This window comes from Ambystoma mexicanum, chromosome 6q (assembly GCF_040938575.1).
Source record: "Ambystoma mexicanum isolate Mex_15411 chromosome 6q, UKY_AmexF1_1, whole genome shotgun sequence".
Taxonomy (NCBI): domain Eukaryota; kingdom Metazoa; phylum Chordata; class Amphibia; order Caudata; family Ambystomatidae; genus Ambystoma; species Ambystoma mexicanum.
This window is the reverse complement of record NC_090937.1, coordinates 363,523,785-363,545,690: the sequence shown is the minus strand read 5'-3', so window position 1 is coordinate 363,545,690 and position 21,906 is coordinate 363,523,785. Positions and strand designations below refer to the sequence as shown.

The 21,906-nt window shown below is 46.0% G+C and overlaps 1 protein-coding gene across 8 annotated transcripts in view; it reads left to right on the top strand.

The window, feature by feature from the left end:
- Positions 1-21,906, top strand: part of ELAVL2 (ELAV like RNA binding protein 2) — a 1,154,722-nt gene that overhangs the window by 731,117 nt on the left and 401,699 nt on the right. For all 8 annotated transcript variants that reach the window (XM_069630854.1, XM_069630851.1, XM_069630853.1 and 5 more), the window contains one exon: positions 14,917-15,020. In XM_069630854.1, the coding sequence (XP_069486955.1) occupies positions 14,917-15,020 (104 nt within the window). The remainder of the gene's footprint in view (positions 1-14,916; positions 15,021-21,906) is intronic.

Here is a 21,906-nt window from a genome sequence, read left to right as displayed (position 1 = left end):
ATATGCTGTTGCAGGTACCTCAATACAAGGTGTGTCTTCAGATAACTATGCAAAGCAATGCGCTTGCTAGGGATGATGGCCTCTTGCATATATTGGGTTCCTCACGCGTGCCTGCACATGCGTCCAATGCAGGAATGGTTAGCAAAGTTTTCTCTGACAAGTGGACAGTGGGACGATATAGTGGTTGTTTTGCTAACCCTGCCTCAGGCTCTTCGCTGGTGGTCCAAGGACAGCCTGTTTAAAGTAAAACCCTTTTGCGCTCCAACGGCTGGTTGGGGGCGGGGGCGCACTTCTTCCACCACACAACCCATGGACAGTGGACACACGCTACTGCCCAGAGACCTTTCAACTACCTGGAACTACATATTAAAGCACGAGGGGGCATCCCTCCACCCAGGCCCACAATCCATGAACTTGGCAGCTTGGCTCCTGAAGTCAGAGTCTGACCACTTAAAACCTTCCACAAAGGTCTATGTATATCCTTGGAGGCATGAAAACCCAACACCAGACACTGCTATTTTTATAAATTGAAAAGTTTTGTGATCTGTTGCACATCACAATCACTAAGCCCATTAAAATGTTCTCCAGCTAACATTCTACACTATTTGCTTTACCTACTAGTCACCGCCCTAGTATTGAATTCCTTAAAGGTGCATCTGGTGGCCCTATCTGCTTACACTACACAGAACAAGGTGTCCTGGTGGAAAGTCCCTGTCATTAAGGCATTCATGGAAGGGGTAAAGAGGCTATACATCCCAATTTCCACCCCTCCCCCGGGTTGAGATCCCAATGTTGTGCTCGCCAAGCTCATGGGGCCACTCTTTGAGCATATGCACAAGGCCAGCCAAAAGCATCTTGCCTATAAAACTGCATTCCTGGTAGCTATCACCTCCATAAGATGAGTCGGTGAGCTACAGGCTTTGTCTGAACAAGACCCCTTTTTCATTATACACAAGGACAGGTTGTCCTTCGAACACATCCTAGGTTCTCACCCAAGTTAATTTCAAACGTCCATGTAAACTAATCTATAGCACTTCCCACCTTCTTTCAAAATCCATCAATCTCAGCAGAAAGAACCCTCCATACACTTGATGTACAGATGTTGGTCTTCTACTATGTGTACAAAACAACCACTAAGGAAAATGGACCAACTCTGTCTCCTTAGTGTCTGGTAGAGAAGGGGATCACATATTGGAGCGTCATCTCCAGATGGATATGCAAATGCATACAATTCTGCTATTCCCTCTCCAAGAAATGTCTACCTTTCGCCCCAAGGGCACACTCTGCCAGAGGTACAGGAGCTACCTTAGCCTTCATTGCAAGTGTCCCTCTGAACGCCATCTGCAAAGTTGCTAACTGGAGTTCCATCCATATGTTCGCAGCATCTTATTTCTGGTGCTTGTATCTGCTTAGATACACATGCACCCACCAGTCCTGGAGTAGAAGATGCAGAGATGTTTTCTGGGTTATCACGGATTCTGCTTTTTCACATCTGTACTCGCACTACACTTCATGTCAGAAACCAACAATTTGAGGGACCTTGTCGTGTGAAGGACCATGTCAAACTACGGATAGTATTACTGATCACGCCCTGTCTACGTCCGTTTTCGAGTTTCGAAAACAAATCTTGTAATACTGTGACTTGCACTAGATGTCGGACTATGCAGAGCATGTGAATCTAAGCAGATACAAGCACCAGAAATATGATTACAGTGAGTAATGTATCCCATATATAATAATTCAGTGCCTGTTTTTCCGGAGCTTGTCTGTTAGTCTCTTGTGTCCATACCAGTTTCAAACTTTATTGTAAACATTTTAATTGTAATCTATTCCTGTACCCCAACAAATAGTGCTTTGCAGTGAGCTGGATAGTTTGTTCCTAATACATGGTAAGTGCACCTTAACTCACGATTTTCTGAGGCAGAAAAACCACCTGTGTTCTTGAATAGCATTGTGGGAAGCCTGTCCACATTACAGGGATAATGTTACAGGAATGGTATTGTAGAGTCCTATTTCTAACGTCCAGTAAACCACTCTTACTACTCAAGACCAAGCAGTAGATTACCAGTAAGCCACAGCATGTGACTTCAAACCAATACAAGCTCCAAAAAGATTTATTGCTAATTAACGTTTATCTTAATATTCCTGTCTCTCCCTCCTTGCCACTCTTTCATGCTTGGAACATGTTCCAGAGATTATTTTTATAATTTAATTGCCTGATTTGGCATTGATTGGCCACATGGATCTTTATTTATTTTTATTTTCTCCAGTCTCCTGTAACTTTGTTGTTGGACCGCTTTTCTGTCTCAATATAGTTTACAGGGTAGCAAGCTGAAATAGTTTGAATCTGGTGTTTTCACGTATCTGATTTATTGAAGAAAGGCTTTTCCTATCTCCACTCAACCTTCCTGTCATTTTATCTGGCTCTCCTTCATTGACGCTGTCCTAATTTTCAGGTTTTAATTTTGATTGCCTTGTTCTTGGATGAGGGTGCATTCTTTTTTTTTATTTTTTTTTATTTTTTTTAATCACACCTAGTTTAGAGGCCATTCGATTAGCAAATGGGGTATTTTTCTGAATGGGGCAATTGCATTGGCTGTTGAATGGAGAAAGGAGTGCTTGCCATCATTTAAAAAATGTTCCTTTCATTGATGCTTTAATTTGTGCTTCTGGTGCTGCTCTACACCGGCAAGTACCCCTGTTTTTCTTCTACTCTTAACGCAAAGAAGCGCTGCGATCTGTACTTTCTGCTACCAATTGTCGATTGACAATTCATGTTTGAGTGAGAAATGGTGTGCATTTGAAGTAGCCAATATGTCAGGGAGCACACACCAACTCTCTATGCCTCCCTCCACACTGTTTACCCTTTGAGGGGTAGTCAGGCTAAATATTCCAAAGCTCGGATGATAAACTATTTCCCCTGTGAAGACAAGTATGTGATCACTGAGCAACCTTTGCAAGGATTTATGAAGGTAATGTTTGAGCCCTCTGTACTTTAAGCACCTATTTTTTTAAGGGCATTGGCCAGTGCAACCCTCCTCGCCTCCCCTCAGAGTAATAAGGTTAGACCGGAGTGACCAGCATCGCTATCAGAAATGTCTTTGGGGGGGGGGGGGGGAGAGAGGGCGGTTAGACAGTTTTTGCAATATAAACTTTCAGGCAAAAGATGAGCAAAGTCATTGGGGGATTAACTAAACTGACCTTGTGATATGGAGGAGGAGCTGGATTCCAAGCTGGCCGCCGGCGTAGAGTAGACTTGCCGAGGGCTGCTCTTACCTCAGCACGGCTTGAGGAGGCTGCCACCACCCCTGACAGCCACAAAGCAAGGGAAAGCGAGCCACACTTCAACTGAAGCTAGAAGAACTAGCAGAGGAGGAGGCAGTCCGAGCAAGGCGCAAACTGAACAGAGGGAGCCCGAGAACAAACAGGCCAGCAGAAGGACGGATCCTACCACTATAGAGGGTGGTGAAGGGGTGCTGGCAACACGCGGCAAGGGGAGCCCCCTCGATATAGAGCAGTGCGAGGGGTGGGGGAAGGGTAGCACAGAGGCGGAGGAGCAGGGGACCCAGAGCCTTCAGCCCCAGTTCGGAGGCTGAAAAGAGAGGGCGCAGCCCCACAGAAGGCTGCACTGGAAGCAGCTGGAGAGGCTGAGGTGTTCGTCCTCTGGGGGGGGCTGCTAAAGCTGCACTGAAAGCGACCAAAGAGGCTCAGGCGTTCAGCCACAGAGCCACAGAGGTGCTTAGCTGGGCCCCATGGGTCATCGGCCTCAACAGCAAGGGAGTACCCATCTCAGAACCAGAGGGGGTGGTGCCCCATCAAGTGGGCTCACGTTGAGTGGAGAGGAGGCGGGAGGCCACCCCTGCACCCCACCCAACGGAGCAGGAAGAACGGCAGACCAGCGATCAGAGCGGAGGAGAGCAGGATGTGCAGCGGCCTCCTCCAGCAGGTGAGGGACTTGGCTCTCCAGGGAAAGGCAGTGGAGATGCTACGGCTTATGCTGCAACCATGGCATAGGAAGGTACCATGAACAGTCGGGACAAGGAGCTGGGTGTGGAGAGCAGATCCACAAGTAAAGAAGGCAGATGCACAGGAGACAGTTACTCTCCCATGAGCGCCTCGAAGGGGGGTGGCGGGCTACCACACAGGATTAACACTGAACCGAAAGTGAGGGGCGGCGAGCGGAGGCCGGGAAAGGGCCAGAACAAAGGGCTTATCAGACCGAACGGAGGCAGGGGCATAACAAAGCAACACCGAAGACCCATGAAAACATAATCCAAAGAAGTGGTGGCTAAGTGGAAAGGAGGACCAGCGTGGCAGGCACAGAAGCAAAGGCAGCATATACAGAGTACAAACCCTTCATTAAAAGAGCTAGAGACACCAGGTTGGGGAGGGGGGGGGGGGCAGGTCAGTCCAAGGAGACCTGCGCCAAAGACCCAGACATGCATGGACACGTACCTCCCAGGGCCCAGCAGGGGGGTAGTGGCCACACAAACGGCACTTGAGATCCAGGCATAAAAAACAGCCCTAGAGGGGGTGGAACACAGCACAGAGCGGTCTGGCATAACAGGGGTGACCGTGCAGATCAACGATTAACGCCTCACGGAGGGAAAAATAGCAGAAGGCCCAGAATGCAATCCAGGAAAACAAAAAACCGACAGAGGCCTCAGACCTGGGAGGAGCAGCAGAGGGAAGGTGGGGAAGGAGAGTCGGCCACGGAGGCACCCACGGAGAAGAGATGAAGCTGGGGAGCACCAAAGAGCAAAGAGGAGCACCCTGCAGGATAACTGTCCCATCCATGGCACTAGAGCCGGCCCTCGCCCAACCAGCCTGAGCTTGGCCGTAGGGAACAGCACCAATGTCCTCCAAATGTCACTTAAGATTAAAGGCAGAACAGTGAAAGCCGGGCCATCACCCGGAGACACCCCGGGCACGCTCGCCATGATGTGGACGAAACTGGAAGCCAGGGAACTGTCAAAGGGAAGCATAGATCGAGCGATGGAACAGATAGTGGATGAGGAATGCAGCTCCCCAATGACTAAGCAAGACTTCTGCTGCAAAATGCTCTCTGCTCTCTACAGACCACATTGGCTAAGACATTCCAGGAACAGTTCCAGTTGAAGAAGACCGACTTCAACTCCGCGCTAGGGGAAATGGGGCAGGAATTGGGACAACTAGGGGAACAAACTGACCTGGAAAGGGGCTCACAGGAAATTGACAAGGAGACTACAACGAATAGCGAGGCGATGGAGCGCTTGAATGTGGCAACGCAAAACTTAGAGATCCAAATGGTGGACTTGGAAAATGTCACGGAGGATCAACATAAGAATAAAGCAGCTGCCAATCAATACTCGACAAGGAGTTGAAAGGGGAAGCACAGAAAATCTTTGCTGTCCTCCAGGAGGGGGCAGGACCCTGCATCGGTGGAACTGGACCGGATCCATAGAGTAGGGCGCCTCAATAGGGCCTCCAATGCCAGACCACGAGAAGTCATAGCGGCATTTGCTAGATACGGTCAAAAGGAAGCAGTTCTAAGGGCTGCCAGGCAGCAAGAACCAGTACTATATAAGGGTCAGGAGATGGCGTTATTTCAGGACCTGCGAACAGTACACTGACTAAGAAACATGAGCCCGATCTTGAGAGAATTAACCAAAAAAAAATCAAATGGTGGTGGACCTTCCCATTTAGGCTGACGTATGAGTGGGATGGAATCCAGAGAAGGGTTACCTCCCCAAATGAAGCAGCAAATATACTGCACATGGACCTAGCAGAAAATCAAACGAGAGAGACTAGACCACGACCTTGGAAGTGGTCCCAGGGGAGTGGGGGGGGGGGGGGGGAAGAGGAGCGCCATCGAAGGACGGACTCACTCACATGTCCGGCCCTGCGGGGGGAGGTGGAGGAAATGAGGAACTAGGAGCAATGAGGGATAGGGCACTCCAGCAACGCCTTTTAGACAACGTAAGGGGGTGGTGAACATGCGGATAACAAATTGCTGGGGAATGGAGAGCATGAAACCTGTTGGAACCAGTAAGGCTGGAGGCACCTGAGGGAGGAGGGGAGGTGTCTGAGGGGGGGGGAGAAGCAGAAGGAAGGTTAGATTCATTCTGAAGTTGGGGGGTGGGTGGAGAATGAGGGGGTGAAAGGGGGGCAGGCAGGGGCAAAAAAGGCTAGCAAAGAGGGGTGAATATGGAGGACAATGGAGTAGGAAACGGTTCGGATGCCAGGGGTAGGGATCACAAAAGTTGACGGGGCCAGGATTTCAAGGGGGAGATGAAGGCCGCAGGAGTGGGACCAAACAAGTTCAAATGCATGACACAATGTGAGAGCGCTCAACACCCCCCCCAACCCCCCTCAAAAAGAGAAAACTTGAGGTTCACTAAAGCAACAGGGCTGGAGGTGCTAGCACTACAGGAAATCCACCTCCCTGAAGCAGGACCTAGGGTACCTCAAACTGAGAGGATTCTCACAGGTGTCACATCGGGTCCCACCATAGCAGGAGGGGTGGCATTGGCCTTTAGGAAAAACTTAGACTTCAGGGCACAGGATAATGGTCAAAGGGGATCACAGGGGGTCTGACTACATGACCGGATCAGTATATGCACCAAACGCAGGCCAAGAACTCTTCCTGGGAGATCTTCAGACCGTGGAGGAATCCATTAAGGGTCACATGATCTTGATGGGGGTTCTCCACTTGGCCTGGAGTAAAGGGGCAGATGGGACATTGAGGGAAGGCTGAGGTTGGGGGGCGGGGGGAGGCTGTAGCTTCCACCTGGTTGAAATTTGAGAACCTGGGTCTGAAAGATGTAAGGATGATACTGGAGTGGCAGAACAAGGGATATACCTTCTTATTCGGGTGCATGGTACGCAATCTTGGATAGATCATTCTCCCCATCAGACGTGCTGAGACCCAAATATAGAGGGGGGTGGCGGTGGGGCCCCTGGGGGTTGTGGAACACAAGGTGGTTTCAGTGAAACTGAACATTCCAAACCTTAAGTCTGGAATCTGGAAATGGAAGCTTCCAGGGGAGATACTCAGACACCCAGTGCGGAGGAAGGAAATATGGGGACAAGATCAGCATGTACTTTGAGGTGAATAGAAACTCTGAGACGAGTGACAATACGAAGTGGGATGCATTAAGGCCCCTATTAGGTACCCTCCCCTAGCACAAAGGGAGAAGCAGATGAGGGTCCTAGAGGACCAACTCACAGGGGAAGTGGAGGAAGCACGCCAAAAGACAGCTGACTCCCGACTAGGAAAAATCTCAGGGCATACAGGTGGGCAGTAGGAGCTCCTGAGGACGCAGAAAGTGCAATGCTGTTCAAGACAAATAGAATGCCAAAGCAAACAAGGCTGATACCATATTAGCCAAGCTAGGTTTGTCCTAGGCAGGCAGACCGCAGACAATATCCGAAGAGTGGCACATTTGGTGGAGAAAGCTCAGAAGACGGTCTCACTTACGGTAGACGCGGAGAAGACATTCGACCGGGTGGAGCGGCCGTTTCTGTTTGGGTTAATGGAGAAAATGGGTCTAGTGGGTGATTTCCTTAAAATGGTTAGAGCAAATTATAGAAATCCACTGGTCTGCCTGGCAATAAACAGATCTATGTCCAGGCATGTTGCTCTGGGTAGAGGTACCAAGCAGGGGTGCCCGCGTTCTCCCCTTAATGCATTATACCTCGAGCCCCTGCTACAAGCGATAAGGAAGACCGGAGATCCAGGGGATTCCCTTTGGGGGTGATGCAACCTAAAGCAGTGGCATTCGCTGACATGTTACGATCTTTCACGTATCCCCAAAGAGTCAATGAAAAGCTTCCGGCCAGATTTGGAAAGGTATCCGGTCTGAAAATCAACCTGGGCAAGTCCAAACTGATAAACAAAACACTGGGGAGGGACAGGTCTGGGGAGCTGAAAACATAGCCTCTCCTGGGTGCCACAGGACGGATTAAATACTTGGGAGGAGGGGGTCAAAATCACCCTGTCCCTTATGGGGTGGTACGAAGCAAAGGTCCTTCCCCATGACCCCCCACACTAAGAGCAATTGGGCAGGATTACCAGAGATGGAGGGCACAGAGGGTCTCGTGGATAGGCAGGATGGCTGCGGTGAAAATGGTCACGCCCCCACAGCTACTCCACCTGTTTCAAGTGATCCCACTGTTAATACCCCAGGAGTTCTTCAGGTAGCTAGGAAAGTCGACTAGGGAGTCAGTTTGCGGAGGGATAGGGATCAAGGGTCAGCCGCCATCTCCTGACGGCACCAAGGAGGAAGGGAGGTATGGTGCTCCCCAACTTCCAGCAATATGAAGTGGCACAACTGAGGATTAAACAGCAATGGTTCTCCCACAGCGAGATGAAACAATGGACAGGGAGGTGGCGCGGTATGATCTGGGGGGACGTTTTGTGCCTCACACTCCAGGGTAGGCCAAAACACGTAAACAAGAGCGCAATCACCAGGGCACTAGCCGACACATTGAATAAGGTGGTGCAGTAGAAGGGGATTACGACCTTTCCATCTCGGTTTACTCCGATATTCAACAACCAGGAGTTCACTCTGGGACTTGAACAGGGCGCATTTGCAGGCTGGAGCAAGGGGGGGGGGGCTGTAGGAAGATTAGGGACATGTTCCAGGGGAACAGAGTGAAATCCTTCCAAGAATGCAAACGGGGCTTCTGAGTGGGCAAGGGGGAGAGACTTTGATATTTCCAAAGACACTGGCTCATGAACGGGGAGATGAAACAAGCTGCCAGCTGACTCCATTTGAGAAATTCTTGGTGACAAATGATGGGTCTAAGGGACTAATAGCAGGTGTATATATAGATTACTAGATGAGGCCTACCCCCAGCAGAAGTGGCCATATATGGACAGCTGGGAGCGGATGCTGGGCAAGCAGATCACAGGGGAGGTCTGGGAAAGGTTATGGAGGAAAATACTGAAAGTGGCACGGGTAGCACAACTTCAGGAGGCATGGTATAAATATCTGTATGGATGGCATTACACGCCAGCTCAGCTGCACAGCATGTACCTAGGGAATGCTGGAGGGGATGAAGAGAAGTGGGAACATCAGCACACATATGGTGGGAGCGTCCAATGATTAAACCATTCTGGGCAGAGGTTCTCCGTACACAGGATCAAGTCTAAGGGCAGGGAACGAATCCCAAACTGGTCCTACTGGGACTGCAGGAAACTGGGTCAGTGGGGGGAATTTGTATAGGAGAAAAGTCGAGGGTAGACCTAACACTTGCCGCAATGACCCTCATAGCCCAGAAGTGGAAGGTTCAGACGATCCCAACAGAACAGAAATACATATGCAATGGACAATAACCTATAGAAATTCGCAACAGAATGGGGAAAACACTGGCTTTCCTGAAAGTGGATTTTATGGGTCAATTGTGCCCCCAAAGACAAACTTTTGGATCTGAACTAACGGAGCCAAAGAGGTTTAAACGCCGGATATAGATTTAAAGCTGCCTAGAGTGGGGTGGGTTTCGGGGAGGGGGGGGGGATTGTTTAACTTGTAAAACCAATAGAGATTTTCTTTTTTATTTTTTTTTTAAGGAGCGAGCCTTTTATTAGCATTACTGGTTGCCTGTCATTTGTAATAATAAATTGTGTAGCTCAGAAATTACAATGCATTGATATTCAATCTTGCCTCAGACCTGCCTTCCTCGCTGATGCTCTCACCTAATGGGCTTATCCTACCCTTCAATCTTGCATGCATATCTTGAACCCCCCCCCCCATGGGCAATTTCCCACTAGCCATCCACCTCAAATAGGCAATGACCAACTCTTCAGCCAAAACACCATAGGGCCGTCCTGCAGCTACATGTGTTCAATCTGCATCCAAGAGGCACATCCCTTCCCTCATTTAATCCACTTTACAATACAAATCTGCATAGAGCCACCACCAAAGCGTCCATAGGTACCGTTGCATGTCCATTTCTCTTCCACACTACCAAACAGAGCCAGGTATGTGGGAAGAGAGGAAATGGTGGACATTATTGTAAAGCAAATGGACAAGGAGGAGTGCAAAATGAGTAGTTGTGGATAAATTGTCAGCTTTGTAACCAAATGATCTGAGCAAAATTTGTCAGAACTCCATGGAGATAAAAGGGACTTACTTCACTTCCAAATATTGGGATACCTAGGGGGCTAGAGGCATCCTAGAAACCAATATAAAATGCATCTTTAACCAAACGAATTAGCTGAGACAGCAGTGATGCAGTCTAGTGTTTGAAACTTCAGACTTTGGAGCAAGATATGGATTCTTAACTTGGCTTTCCCACTAAAGCAACCTTTTGTTTTTGAGCGCATCACTTTATGTAGCATTGCTCTAGTCAAATGTGTGAATGCATAGAAGTGAACTGAACTCCGTTTATAATGTGCTTTTAAAATCTAAAGGATTCAAAACAACTTTGAACCCTTCACCACCCCCACTCTCTCCTAAGTGTAAGCCTTACTACTGCATCACACTACTTTAATAGTTTGGCTAGACATTAGTGTTGCTGGTTCACCAGAACAGAGTGGTGCCTAAATCTGCACTCAGGGTTTTTTCAGAAAATCTTTTTTAAAATCCTCCTGGACATTTTTTGCACACTTCTTGAGATACCACCCAGGAACCAGTTAAGCCTGTTGGACATGAGTTGGGTATTAACTCACTGAATACGTACTCCTGGATCCAGTTGCAGATATGACTAGATGTTAAATCAATGTTCTGTTTTTGGTATAGCATTCATGTCCCAAAGTTATAATTTCTGCAGCAACTGCTGCAGTGATCCTAAATGAGAAGTCTGCCTCATCCTTGGTCTTCTATATTGAGGTAGATACTAACCTGCATTTTGTATCACTATAATTTAATACCTTGTGCCAGTAAGTGTTTTGCGCTTTCTGCCAGACACATCTACTTCATCCAGATCTGCACTCTCCCTCACCTTCCCACAAATGCTCTCCCTTACTTGATCTATTCCATACCAAATGGTTGACTTTTGATTAGAAGTAAAAGCTGATTGAACCTGCAATAGTATTTTTAGTTGTGTCCTTACACTGTTAAGTTATTGCAATGGACCAAAGTCAAATCTTTTATGTTGATCAGTACTCCAATGAAAGGCAAGACAAACCTTTGAGACGGATCATGATGTATCCTCTGCAGGAGGTCCTCGGGCATTTTCCTCCTCGGGTTGCACAGAAGAAAAAATCACTTTCAAATCAGCCTGATATTGCACATCGTGTCCAGTACAAAATTCCAGACAAATCTCTGAGCAAGATTAATGTGTGGAGCTATTTTAGCTTTTGTTCGAGATGATATTTTGTGTTTGCTCATTAATCCACCACTTTTTATTTCACTTACCTGGCCCAGAGCCATCTTGGTTTTAGTACTATTACTTCCCCATAGTTTATGTAATGGAAATAATGCAATCCATTGCTTAGTATTTCCTACAACAATGCACGATCATTGAAGTTAAAATTATTCTGTTTTGTGGAGACTGCTTGTTGAGTAAGAGTTGGTGCAGTCACTGTGTGAGACTACTCAATAATTATCTGCTTGGTGTTGGATAACCTACTTTTGGTATTGGTCTGTACTACACAAGTTGGTAGTGTGACTGAGGAACCAGGCCTATCTCAAGAAAGTTAAATGTGAGCTGTAGGGCTGTACAATTGAAATCCGTAAATACAAGTAGCCAATTAACAATTGCACTCAAGGTTTCAGTTATAAATATTTAAGGTCTGTTTTAAATAAGCATACTTTAAAAATGAGACGGATTGTGACAATAGGAATTAACTTTGAAATTACTTTTCAGAATCCAACAAGCCAGTGACTAATCTTTGGTTATGCTCATACACTTTTCCTACTCCCGGAGGTGACTTCAGTCACAAGGATAGTATACATGTGTATATATCGCACTAGTACACTTTGCAGATTAAGAGTTGCAGAAAGGAAAGTTTAAGGGAAGCCAAAAGGTTAGAACAGATTCACAGACTGTGAGGACTACTGAATCATCCAGTGAAGTCTAGATACTCCTTTCCCAATAGTAACTGTGTTTAACAAGCTACAACCTATGGGGGGGAAGCAATATCAAAATCAATAGCCTAAGAAGAGCTCCTTTTTACTGAGCCTGGACAGCCAAAGTCATTTGGACACATCTATGGATCTGATGCACTTCTTGGATAAATGTCTTGCACAAAGTTAGAGTTCAGAAAAATCACTTGTAGGACCACAAGCTGCTAAGCATGTAAAATGGGAGTTGAAATCAACTCTTAAGTGCCAGCCTCAAGTGAGACAGCACAACTTAAGGCAAGAAGGTAAGTACCCCCAAGCCCAAACAGTACCTCTGGTTAGAAGAAAAGGTGGTTCAGCTGGATTTAGTCTTGCTACAGCCAAGCAAACCATGGTTCCTGAACCTCGGTCGTTGGGACAAAGGAGGGGGACGTCTAGAGGGCTCTTGTAGCAGTATTCGAACGTCGTCTGCAGCTACGGGCTTTTTTCGTTTTAGTGGCACTTTGTGGTTTCAGCGCTTAGTGAACAGCACTGATGCGGATCGTTGGACACTGGTGGTACTTTCCGTGCTCCCTCTGTCCTGCACTCTGGTGAGCAGACTCTGGATTGGAAGGTCCTGTTTCTGGAGAGACCTTGGGAGGCGCCTAGATCTTTTGGCCAGATTTGTTACGTGGCAGACATTGCACTTGATTATGGTCACTCAACCGCCGGGCATTGGGCTTCTGCAGTAACGGAGAGGCACAGCAAGTTGGGAAAAATGGAGTTAGCCAAATGGAGTTAGTTTCGGGGTTAGTTGGTCCCACTAACCCAAGGGGAGAAGTCGTTGCTGAGGAGCTTCTGTCTCAGGGTGAAAAAGGTGAGCACAGCAGCAGGGCTTCACCTGGCAATTGAAGGTCCAGGAGGTTGCAGCGAGCTTCGTTCAGTTTCTTCTTTGTATGTTCTTCCAGTGGTCGACTCTGCCTGTAGTCGCAAAACCCCCGCCATTTAAGCAGGAGTCTCCCATTCATGCACAGCCTAGGCTGTCGATCATAAAGTAGGGTTGCTGTCCTGGACAGCCAGCCAGTCTGGACTAGACTTTCATTCAGGCATTCCTAGAGGCAAAGGACAGTTTCGGGGCCCTCCCTCACATCCTGTCCTTCAAGACACATTGGAGCCAGGGGCGGGCTTCAGGGCTGAAGCCTTTTAAAGGGCTCAAACCTGTTTGAGCAAACGGAGTAAAAGCTAAGACCTCACAAACAGAAAATGGTGAATCACGAAGACGTGGGTGGGGGGGTATTTTGACAAAATGTTCACCCATGGGTGCTGTACTGCAGCTGAGGGTTCAGCCTGCAGTAGAAAAGCACAGTGATGGGGAAACATTAAACCACTGCCTCCAGCCATTTAAAGTAGTGAGGGTAACCTACAATTGTTACATCGGAAAGTGGGATAAGGGGCTACTAAGTAACCCCTCAGCAATCCTTATAAGATGGTGTGTGCTGGACCTACAAAGAGTATAGGTAAGTAAAGTCAATTTCACTTATTTGAACCTTATGAGGAATCCAAAGGATTTCTCACAGATGCTGCACAGCAGGTGCTGTCACCATAAAAAAGCAGATGCCTATGGAGTTTGTCAGACGCCAAAAAAAGTGAAAAACCAAAAATCCAAATCAGATAAAGAGAAAGGTCTCGCTCACTCCAGGGTTAAAATGAAAGTCTTAAGTCCAGCAAAAGAGCTGGGGGTCTCTAAAGTTGATGGGAATTAGCACATAAAGGAACATTCTCCTTAACACCGCTCTTCTGAAAAGTAATGTTTATAGTTAACTGCACACCTTCCCATTTAGTGTCGGTTTGTTAGTGGGAATTTGACGGTCCATCCAAGTTAGCCAATTCCAATGGATCCCAGCTTGCATCCTTGAATGTTGCATTCCCGTTTACCAGCGCGCCATGCTTGATGCTCAACGGCTTTAGAGCATAGCGAGTAAAACCCTGCATTTTATTGTATGGTGAACCTCATTACCCTTGTGGAGGACCATCAATTTCTCAGTGATGGAGCTATTTATGAAGAAGCTATTCCATTCAAAATAAACACAACCCTACTGAATGGACAACTCTGCACAGTGCCACACAATTAAAGTATCGTGCTTTCGCAATCAAATTGGCTGTTCCGCTGGAAAAAATAGCAAATGCACAGAATGGGTGGGGGTCGTTTCTGAATGGGTAGAAGGCTACCTAAATTACAGAGCTGAATGACAACACTTTTTGTGCACCTTTTTGTGCACGTTACATATAAGCACAGCTTAGTTTGTCATTGACGCAAGACAAAATGTCATGCCACAAACGCAATTAAAAATTGTCGAGACAAATGGTTACCTTTTCTGGCAAATGTGTAATAGCACTACTGGTAAAAATCCAGTGACTCGTTTAGTGATTACTTTATGGGAAGGGAAGGGTCTTTATCGTCGACTCGCAATTATGATGCATTTTTAGCCAGTAAAGCAGGAGACTCTAATGTTCAGTTTGATGCAGTCAAAGCTGATTGTTTCTAGGTTACACAACACCTAATTCAAGAAAAATAAAAAAGAAGTGGCTCTAAAATCTCCATTCCATAAAGTTAGAACGGTGTATTTCAAGTCGTGTGGGTTTTGGACAGCATACCACGGTGTTAAGTCACGGTATGGTGGTGGTATTTAATCTTGTTTTGCATGAAACCATTGTTATCACTGGTCTTTTTTTTTATATTCAACATGCAGTGTTCAGTGGCTGTTCTGCTCGAGACCACCTTTCTAAGACTGCACAGTATAGATCAAATTAATTGTGGGAGGCAACTTTTAGTATCGTTATGTAAACGGTATGTCGCAGTGGTGGTTTGAATTGGCATATATCACTGTCACTGCATTATGTTCCAAAGAATACTCAAATTTTTACACTTATTTTTATTTTTTATTAGGTCAAAGCTTGGGCTATGGCTTTGTGAACTACGTTGATCCCAAGGATGCTGAAAAAGCGATCAACACACTTAATGGATTGAGACTACAGACCAAAACGATAAAAGTAAGTTGTATTTTCATAGATTTGTAGACACTTAAGTATAATGTCTTCACAATGGGATTGTTGCAGGGTAGTAGGAACCAAGGGCTTTAATGGAGACCACCCTCGCACCTCTAATTTGCTGACAATGGATGTGTACAGGGCATGAGGGACTTGCCATATTGGTTTCTCCATTGGGTGTCCTTGAGCCACAGGTAAACTGTCAAATTGAAATCCACTCCTAGATCCTTTGAAATGCAAGGCGTCTTCCTACTTGTTCATTAGCATCTATGTATGTATGTAATAGTAACAAGAGGGAGCTGGGGCCTTTGGAGCTACACAAACTTGCCTATTGATCTGTCCACCATTTTTAGTTTTATGCAGAATCACTAGCAGGACTTTGCACTGAACCACATGCTTCAATTATTCAGCTAGGATGTTTATGGTGGGCCTATATACTTTATTGAATCTATTCCTTTGTCCCGTTACTCCTTGATTATGGGAGTCCCAAGGTGCGGGGACATGGCTGTAGCCTTCAGCAGAGCAATGCATCTCCTTTAAATTTGTATACAGAAGCAGGACAACATGCATATTGAATGGCCCTGCCCTCTCCCTACTCTGCTTCACATAGTACATTTTTCTGCAGTGGATGCCTGTTGCGCCTTGCTTATATTTGTACTTTTTTCCCTTTAGTCTTCTCGCTGGTTGCCCGTTGATGGTTTGTAAAGCAGGTTTTTCCATATTTCAGGTCAATAGGAGTTAAGTGCCGGATCCTCATTCACTTGTGTTTGGACCCAGATTGCCACCTATTTACGTTGTGACAAACATTTCACCAGGTTGTTGCATCAGCATCTCTTTAGGTTGGGGAAGAACTTTTTAAGGCTACTCAATCTGTCAATCTGAAGCGTATTGTTGCATCAAAACTAGGTGCCTTTTTTACATTGTCGGGCAATTCCTTTCTGGCAGTGGCCAGTGCTGGAAGGACCTGTTCTTGGTCTGATGCAGTCACCCAAGGCACAACTGAGGCTGATGCCAAGGCTTCTGCAGGGGCTGGAACTTGTGTATACACTGAATTTTTGGGTTGTGACAGAGCTCTAGTACTGTTTGTGACTCATATCATGGTATCACCTCTCGAGCTTGCTACCTCCCACAGGATCTGTTCCAAGGGCTCTGCTGTTCCAGGAATAGGCACAGAGCCAAGGTTGACGGTGTGCGTAGCCATTTCAATGAGGACCCTTTCTGCCTTGAAGGGAAACGTGTGTGCATGGCTGACAGAACCTCTTTGGTAATCGTGTCTTGGTTATAACCAGGTTAATCCACACAGCAGAAGATTCTCCTCCTTCCTGAGACAGGAGCATGCAAATTGGAGACACTCGGTTTGCATCTCACCTCCACCTCTGCTGCATGGTTGCTTAGGCTGCCACTGCTCTCCCAGAGAGTGGAGTGAGCTCCCAATGCGAGGTTAGTATTGCCCCAATCTGCCAGCATCCTGGTGTTTGAGTCCCTAAGCCACCAGGTGATCCTGGAACTGCTTTAGATCACAGCCATGTCTGCACCATTGACGGTTGTGTTTAGCAGTTCTAAAGTTGAATGCATTAATTGCTAATTTTATTTTAAAGGTTGTAGTTTAAAAAAACTTCATTGTAACTGATTTACTGATTATTTCAATTGCATATAACCACACATTATGCTTTTGAATTTTAGTTTGTCACAAGTGTCCATTTTCATAATTCTAATCCAGAATTGTATTATTGTGCAGATCAGCTTATAGTCTTGTCCTAAAAGGATCTGTGCCCATCTGGTTTTTGTGTCTGTATTTGTATCCTTAATTTTGAAGAAGTTTCTACACAAGTCTCTCCTGTTGTAATTCTGGGCACTCCATTACAATATGGAAGATCGTCTGTTTTTCCTGTTCTTACAGAAGCGGCAACATGTTTGTGAAGCATCAAGCTGTTTTGTTCGGACAAGTCTTGATCTTGTGGGTAATATATTCAATCAAAGTCTCATGTAGAGTGTTCATATTTTTTTTTCTCTGGGAAAAGCAAAACATAGTTTGGTAGTTGGTTTATTGCACGAACATCGTAGTTGCATTTTAGATATTCTTGGTATTTAGTCTTTTCGCTCAATGTTTGTATCCAATCATTCTGCATGATTCTTGGTTTTGCATGTTGTGGACTATTAGTTAACATTTCCTCCTAAGGATTGTATCGCCACTTGAAAACTAATTCTTGATGGGAAAAGATGGTAGCATCATTATGCTGTGCCAAAAAATAGCCTCCATTTTTGTCCATATCATTAGATTTAGTTTTATCATAGATTCCATTCCAGAAGAGATGCAAGGAACCACTTTGGTTCTATAGAAAGCTACAATTGGTTTAAAAGTGAGCTTTCCATACTTTCCATGTAGCATCTTCCCTTGTCGTGCTAATGAGTGCATTTTTTGCACAACCTGATTTTCACATTCTTTTTAATCAGTCGATTGGTTTATCAGTATGATACTACTGTTAGTGGGTTTCCTTTTATCTTTAATCTCGTTGTCTTTATATTTCTCAAGACTTTATTTGCCAGCACCATAATTTTGGTTTTGGATATCATGTCCATATAGCTTCCCATCAGATTGAGACTCTTGAAGGCCTCGCAGTTTTATCTAAAAGGACAATATCGTCTGCATGCAGCATAAGCGGAAGCGCAGTCGAGTTTATTTTCGGTGGATTCAGTTTTCTTGTACTCGTCTCCTCTTCGAAATCCGCTGTATAAAGATGGAATAAGGTGGCGGCCAGTGGACATCCCTGTTTGAGGCCATTTCATGTCTCAATTTAGGTGTGTATATTCCTTTTTTGTTAGTCTTACTCGGATCTTTGTATTGGAGCATAGTAATTTGATGGGTTCAAGTATGTTAGTTGGACATTGCCATTTTTTGGCCCATAACAGCTAGCAATTCACTACATCAAAGGCTAGGTGTAAGTCCACGAAAGCTACCCATACCGTTATCTTTTGTAGATTTGAATCTCTTTTGACAAGGTTTAGCAAAATCAGATTTATGTTCCCACAATTCTTACGAATCCGGTCTGTCTCGTGACAATGCAATTTGGTTTTGTAGCCCAGTCGCATAGGTTTTTCAGCAGAATTGTTAAAAATGTTTTACCTAATGGGTCTAACAAGGCTATCGGCCTGTAGTTCGCGGGAATTTCCTTGTCTCTTTATTTAAAAATTGGAATCATGGTGGCAAGGTTCCTTTTTAATTGGAATTTGATTCTGTTGATTAAATTAAGTAGTTGTATCATTTGTCCATGCTTTTGGGGCTTGTTTAATACTTTCATTCAAAAGCCCATCAGGCCCAGGGGCTCGTGAGCTATTTAGACTCATGATTATCTTTAGCACATCCTCATTTTGCCAACGGACTTTCCATCTTTCTGGGATTTTTGTCGGTTCTTACTTTAACGACGCAGATCTTTTACTGTAGAAGTGAGAAATGTGATTTCCAATTTTCCTCTAACATTGTGGATTAGGAGATGTTGGTTATTATATGTTGGATGCAGCAAACTCCACAGTTGTCGTGTGTTGCAGTTTTTCAGAACATCGAACATTTTTTCATTTGATCTAGCGTGCTTCTGGTACTTGTTAGCCAGTTATAGTATTTTTGTTTTTCGTGCCTCTAAGCATGATTTTCCTCAGTGTTATTTTTCTTCAAATATCTACAGAGTTTTCGTAGAGCTTTTTTCCTTTGCTTAATCTCAGTTATAGTAGTGAGGATGCGTAGCTGTTAGCTTTGCAGAGGAAATTATTGTCCTATATGGATATAACCGCCATTGGTAGTTTAGTTTTGCAGGTCCTTTATCTGTTTATCAACAAGTTGGTCCATTTGAGCCGGTTTAGCCGTAACCTGGTCCCTTGTGCATTAAGTTCCATTGTCAATTGTGGTTTCGTTTGTCATGGCTGTCCTTGTCCAGACCATATAATTGATAGAATTTGATGGTCGCTCCTTGTTGTAATTGTATGTTTGTTTTTTCGCTTTTTGTATTCCAGATGAGATGTAATCTAATATCGCCTTTGAGTTTCCACTGATCCATGTTGGAATCATTTGATTCTTTGCATCTTGAGATCTTCCGGCGTGTGTCAAGTTTCTTAGATTTATTTCTTTTATCCATGTTTGTGCTTTTCCAGTTAATTCACTCTTCAGAGGTATTCCTTGCTTATCAAATATGTATTAAATCACCACAAATTATGATTTGCATATCCCGCTGTTTGTTGTATTGTCTATTTCTGTAAGTAAGGAATCCATTAATCTTATCTCATTTATAGCTATTGGATTCCAATATACATTGAACATTCCTAAAAAAGGTTCATCAATAGGGTGGCTGTTGGATAGGGGTTTTCATGATATCTGATCTCTGTAAGAGTGTATTTTGTTACGCTCACCTGGTATCCACAGGGATGCCACTCAGCCCTGGTTGGTTGATATATGCCTGGAACCCGATCCCGGGTGGTGTCTTCGGGGGAAGTTGAGCCTGAAAGCACAGGAGGGCTGGGTTCAAAACTGGTCGACTCGGGTAAGATCTCCCACCACCCTTGGATTTGACCCTTAGACCCTCTCCTCGCCTTGTTGCAGTATTAAGCATGCTCTCCGTCCTGCCTTTTTAGGAGGGGTGCGTAGTCTCCAGGGACCGAGTTACTTCACTGGTGCAAGCCCATTCAAGTGTCTCTAAGGTAGGTCTTACTGCAGCAGTCTTTGTATTAATACTGTTCTTGCCTTCCTTTCGTTTTGTGGTTAATGTTTTTTCTTTCTCCCTAGGCGTGTGGAAGATTCTGCGTGTCGTGCTGGTTGGATTGTGCACCTGCCGGTAATGGGTGGCGCAAGATGCGCACTTCGCCTTCTATATGCTATTCTGTGGTTTTTTTTTTTTCCTTACAGGTCACGATATTCTTCTCCGGCTGGTGTGGTGTTCCAGGACGATGCCGGCAAAGAGGGGACCAACCAGGTGAGATTCTCGTAATGTTCATGGCTTATGCCGCGAGTATACCTTTTCTAACGTTGTCTTTCTCCCTCTCCTTTTCAGGTTGTTTCGTGCCGGTGAGTACGTGGTGCAAGTAAGATGCAGTTCCGGATAGACGGCCCTCAAGTAAGCGGACTCAGGAACGACGGTCAGGCGGATAACAGGATGGAGTTCGCAGGTAAGATTCTATTAATGATATTGTTTTTCTCCTCTGCAGGCTCGTTGCTCCAAGGATTGCTGGTGTCAAGGACACGAAGCGGTGAGCGTCATGCTGCAGAATAACGCGAAGTGTGTTCTGTAGCTTGGGTGTGGTTTAAATAGCCTCCCAGCAAAGTAGTCCAGGTAAAGTAGTCCCAGGCCACCACACCCAAAAAACTATACCGCAAAGCCTAGTTCTTGGGCACTTGGCTATGTGAGTACCTCCATGTTGACGGCAGGCACAAGGAAAAGTAGTCCCCATTCAAAGATGTTCTCCATACTGAATATGAGCCTGGTGCCAAAGGCGCCAGGACTGACTCCAAGAGAGTCTTGGAAAAGGATGTAAGGCCTCCGAGGCCCTAATGGCACCCCCGAACCCTGACCTTACCTGGCGGGATGACTTTCCAGTGGGGTTTTGGGGTAAGGGTCGTGACCATTTTATCCATGGATTTATATTTACCGAGGTAGTTGGAGTCCATGCCAAATCAAGTTATATCAAGGTTAATAATCCTGCTGAGGGTCTTTCTCTACTTTGTTTTATGGCCGGATTCATGTACACAAGAAAACCATCACATATATTGGTTGAACTGTTATCCACGTTTCTTGCAAACGGATTATATTTGCCTCCATTATCTCTGCAACAGCTTCTGAAAAAGATGACCATGGCCTTGTGTATTCCATGACAGTAGTGTCCAATTTTTTTTGTAATGTTTATTTTAAACCAAGGCAGGACAAATTACAACATTGCATGAAGATTTCACTCCTTTTTGACAATTTCCTTTAGCTCAGTCTCCCCTCTGGTCCCCAGATTCCTTCCCCCAGTTCCCTCGCTCAGTGGGCTCGTCTGCTTTTCTTGCCACTCAGGTGGGCTCCCGATCCTACAGGGCCCATCGTGTGTTGAGTGGTTTAAATGTTAAGGCGGGAAATCGCTGGTCATAGTCCAGCCCTCTCCCAGACATTCTGGAAGCGGTGGAGGACTCCGGCCCTTGCCGCGTCACTTTTTCCGCGATCAGGATGTCCCATAATTTGCCCCACCAGTGGGCCATGCATGGGCCATCCGGGGACTTCCAGAAGCGGGCTAGCATAGTTTTGCCCGCCAGGAGGCATTGCGTTACTAATTTCGCTCTGTTTCCGGAGCGGGGGTTGGGACCCCCAAAAGGACAGTTTCAGGTTCCAGGGGGAGAGTCATCCTGGTAATTTGTTCGATCGTTGCCAGGCACCGTTCCCAGAATTGCTGGATCTTTGGGCAGGCCCACCACATGTGGAAGAAAGAGCCAGGCTGGGTGCATCCTCTCCAGCAGGAATAGTTCACCCGTGGGTTCATGTGGTGTAGTCTATGGGGGGGTAGTACCATCGCAACATGAGCTTGTATGCGCATTCTTTATTGGTGACGCAGGTAGAGGAGTGGGTACATGTCCAGATGTCCACCTAGGTCTGGTCATCAATCGGGTGACCCAGGTCGGCCTCCCATTGGGCCATGCATCGCGTTCTTGCAGTTAGGCAGTCCCACAGGAAGCGTCTGTACAGGGTCAAGGTCCTGCCCCAGGCTGGTAGGTCCTTAAGCGTTAGTTCAAGTGGGGCAAGAGGGCGAGTAGCAGCCTGGAGGATCTGGGGATGCGAGCACCAGTGCCAGAACTGGCAGTAAGTAAATCCGTCACTTTCCTGGAGTCTGGAACACCGCCTTACATTGTTCGAAGGTGCTGGTATGTTCCCAGCAT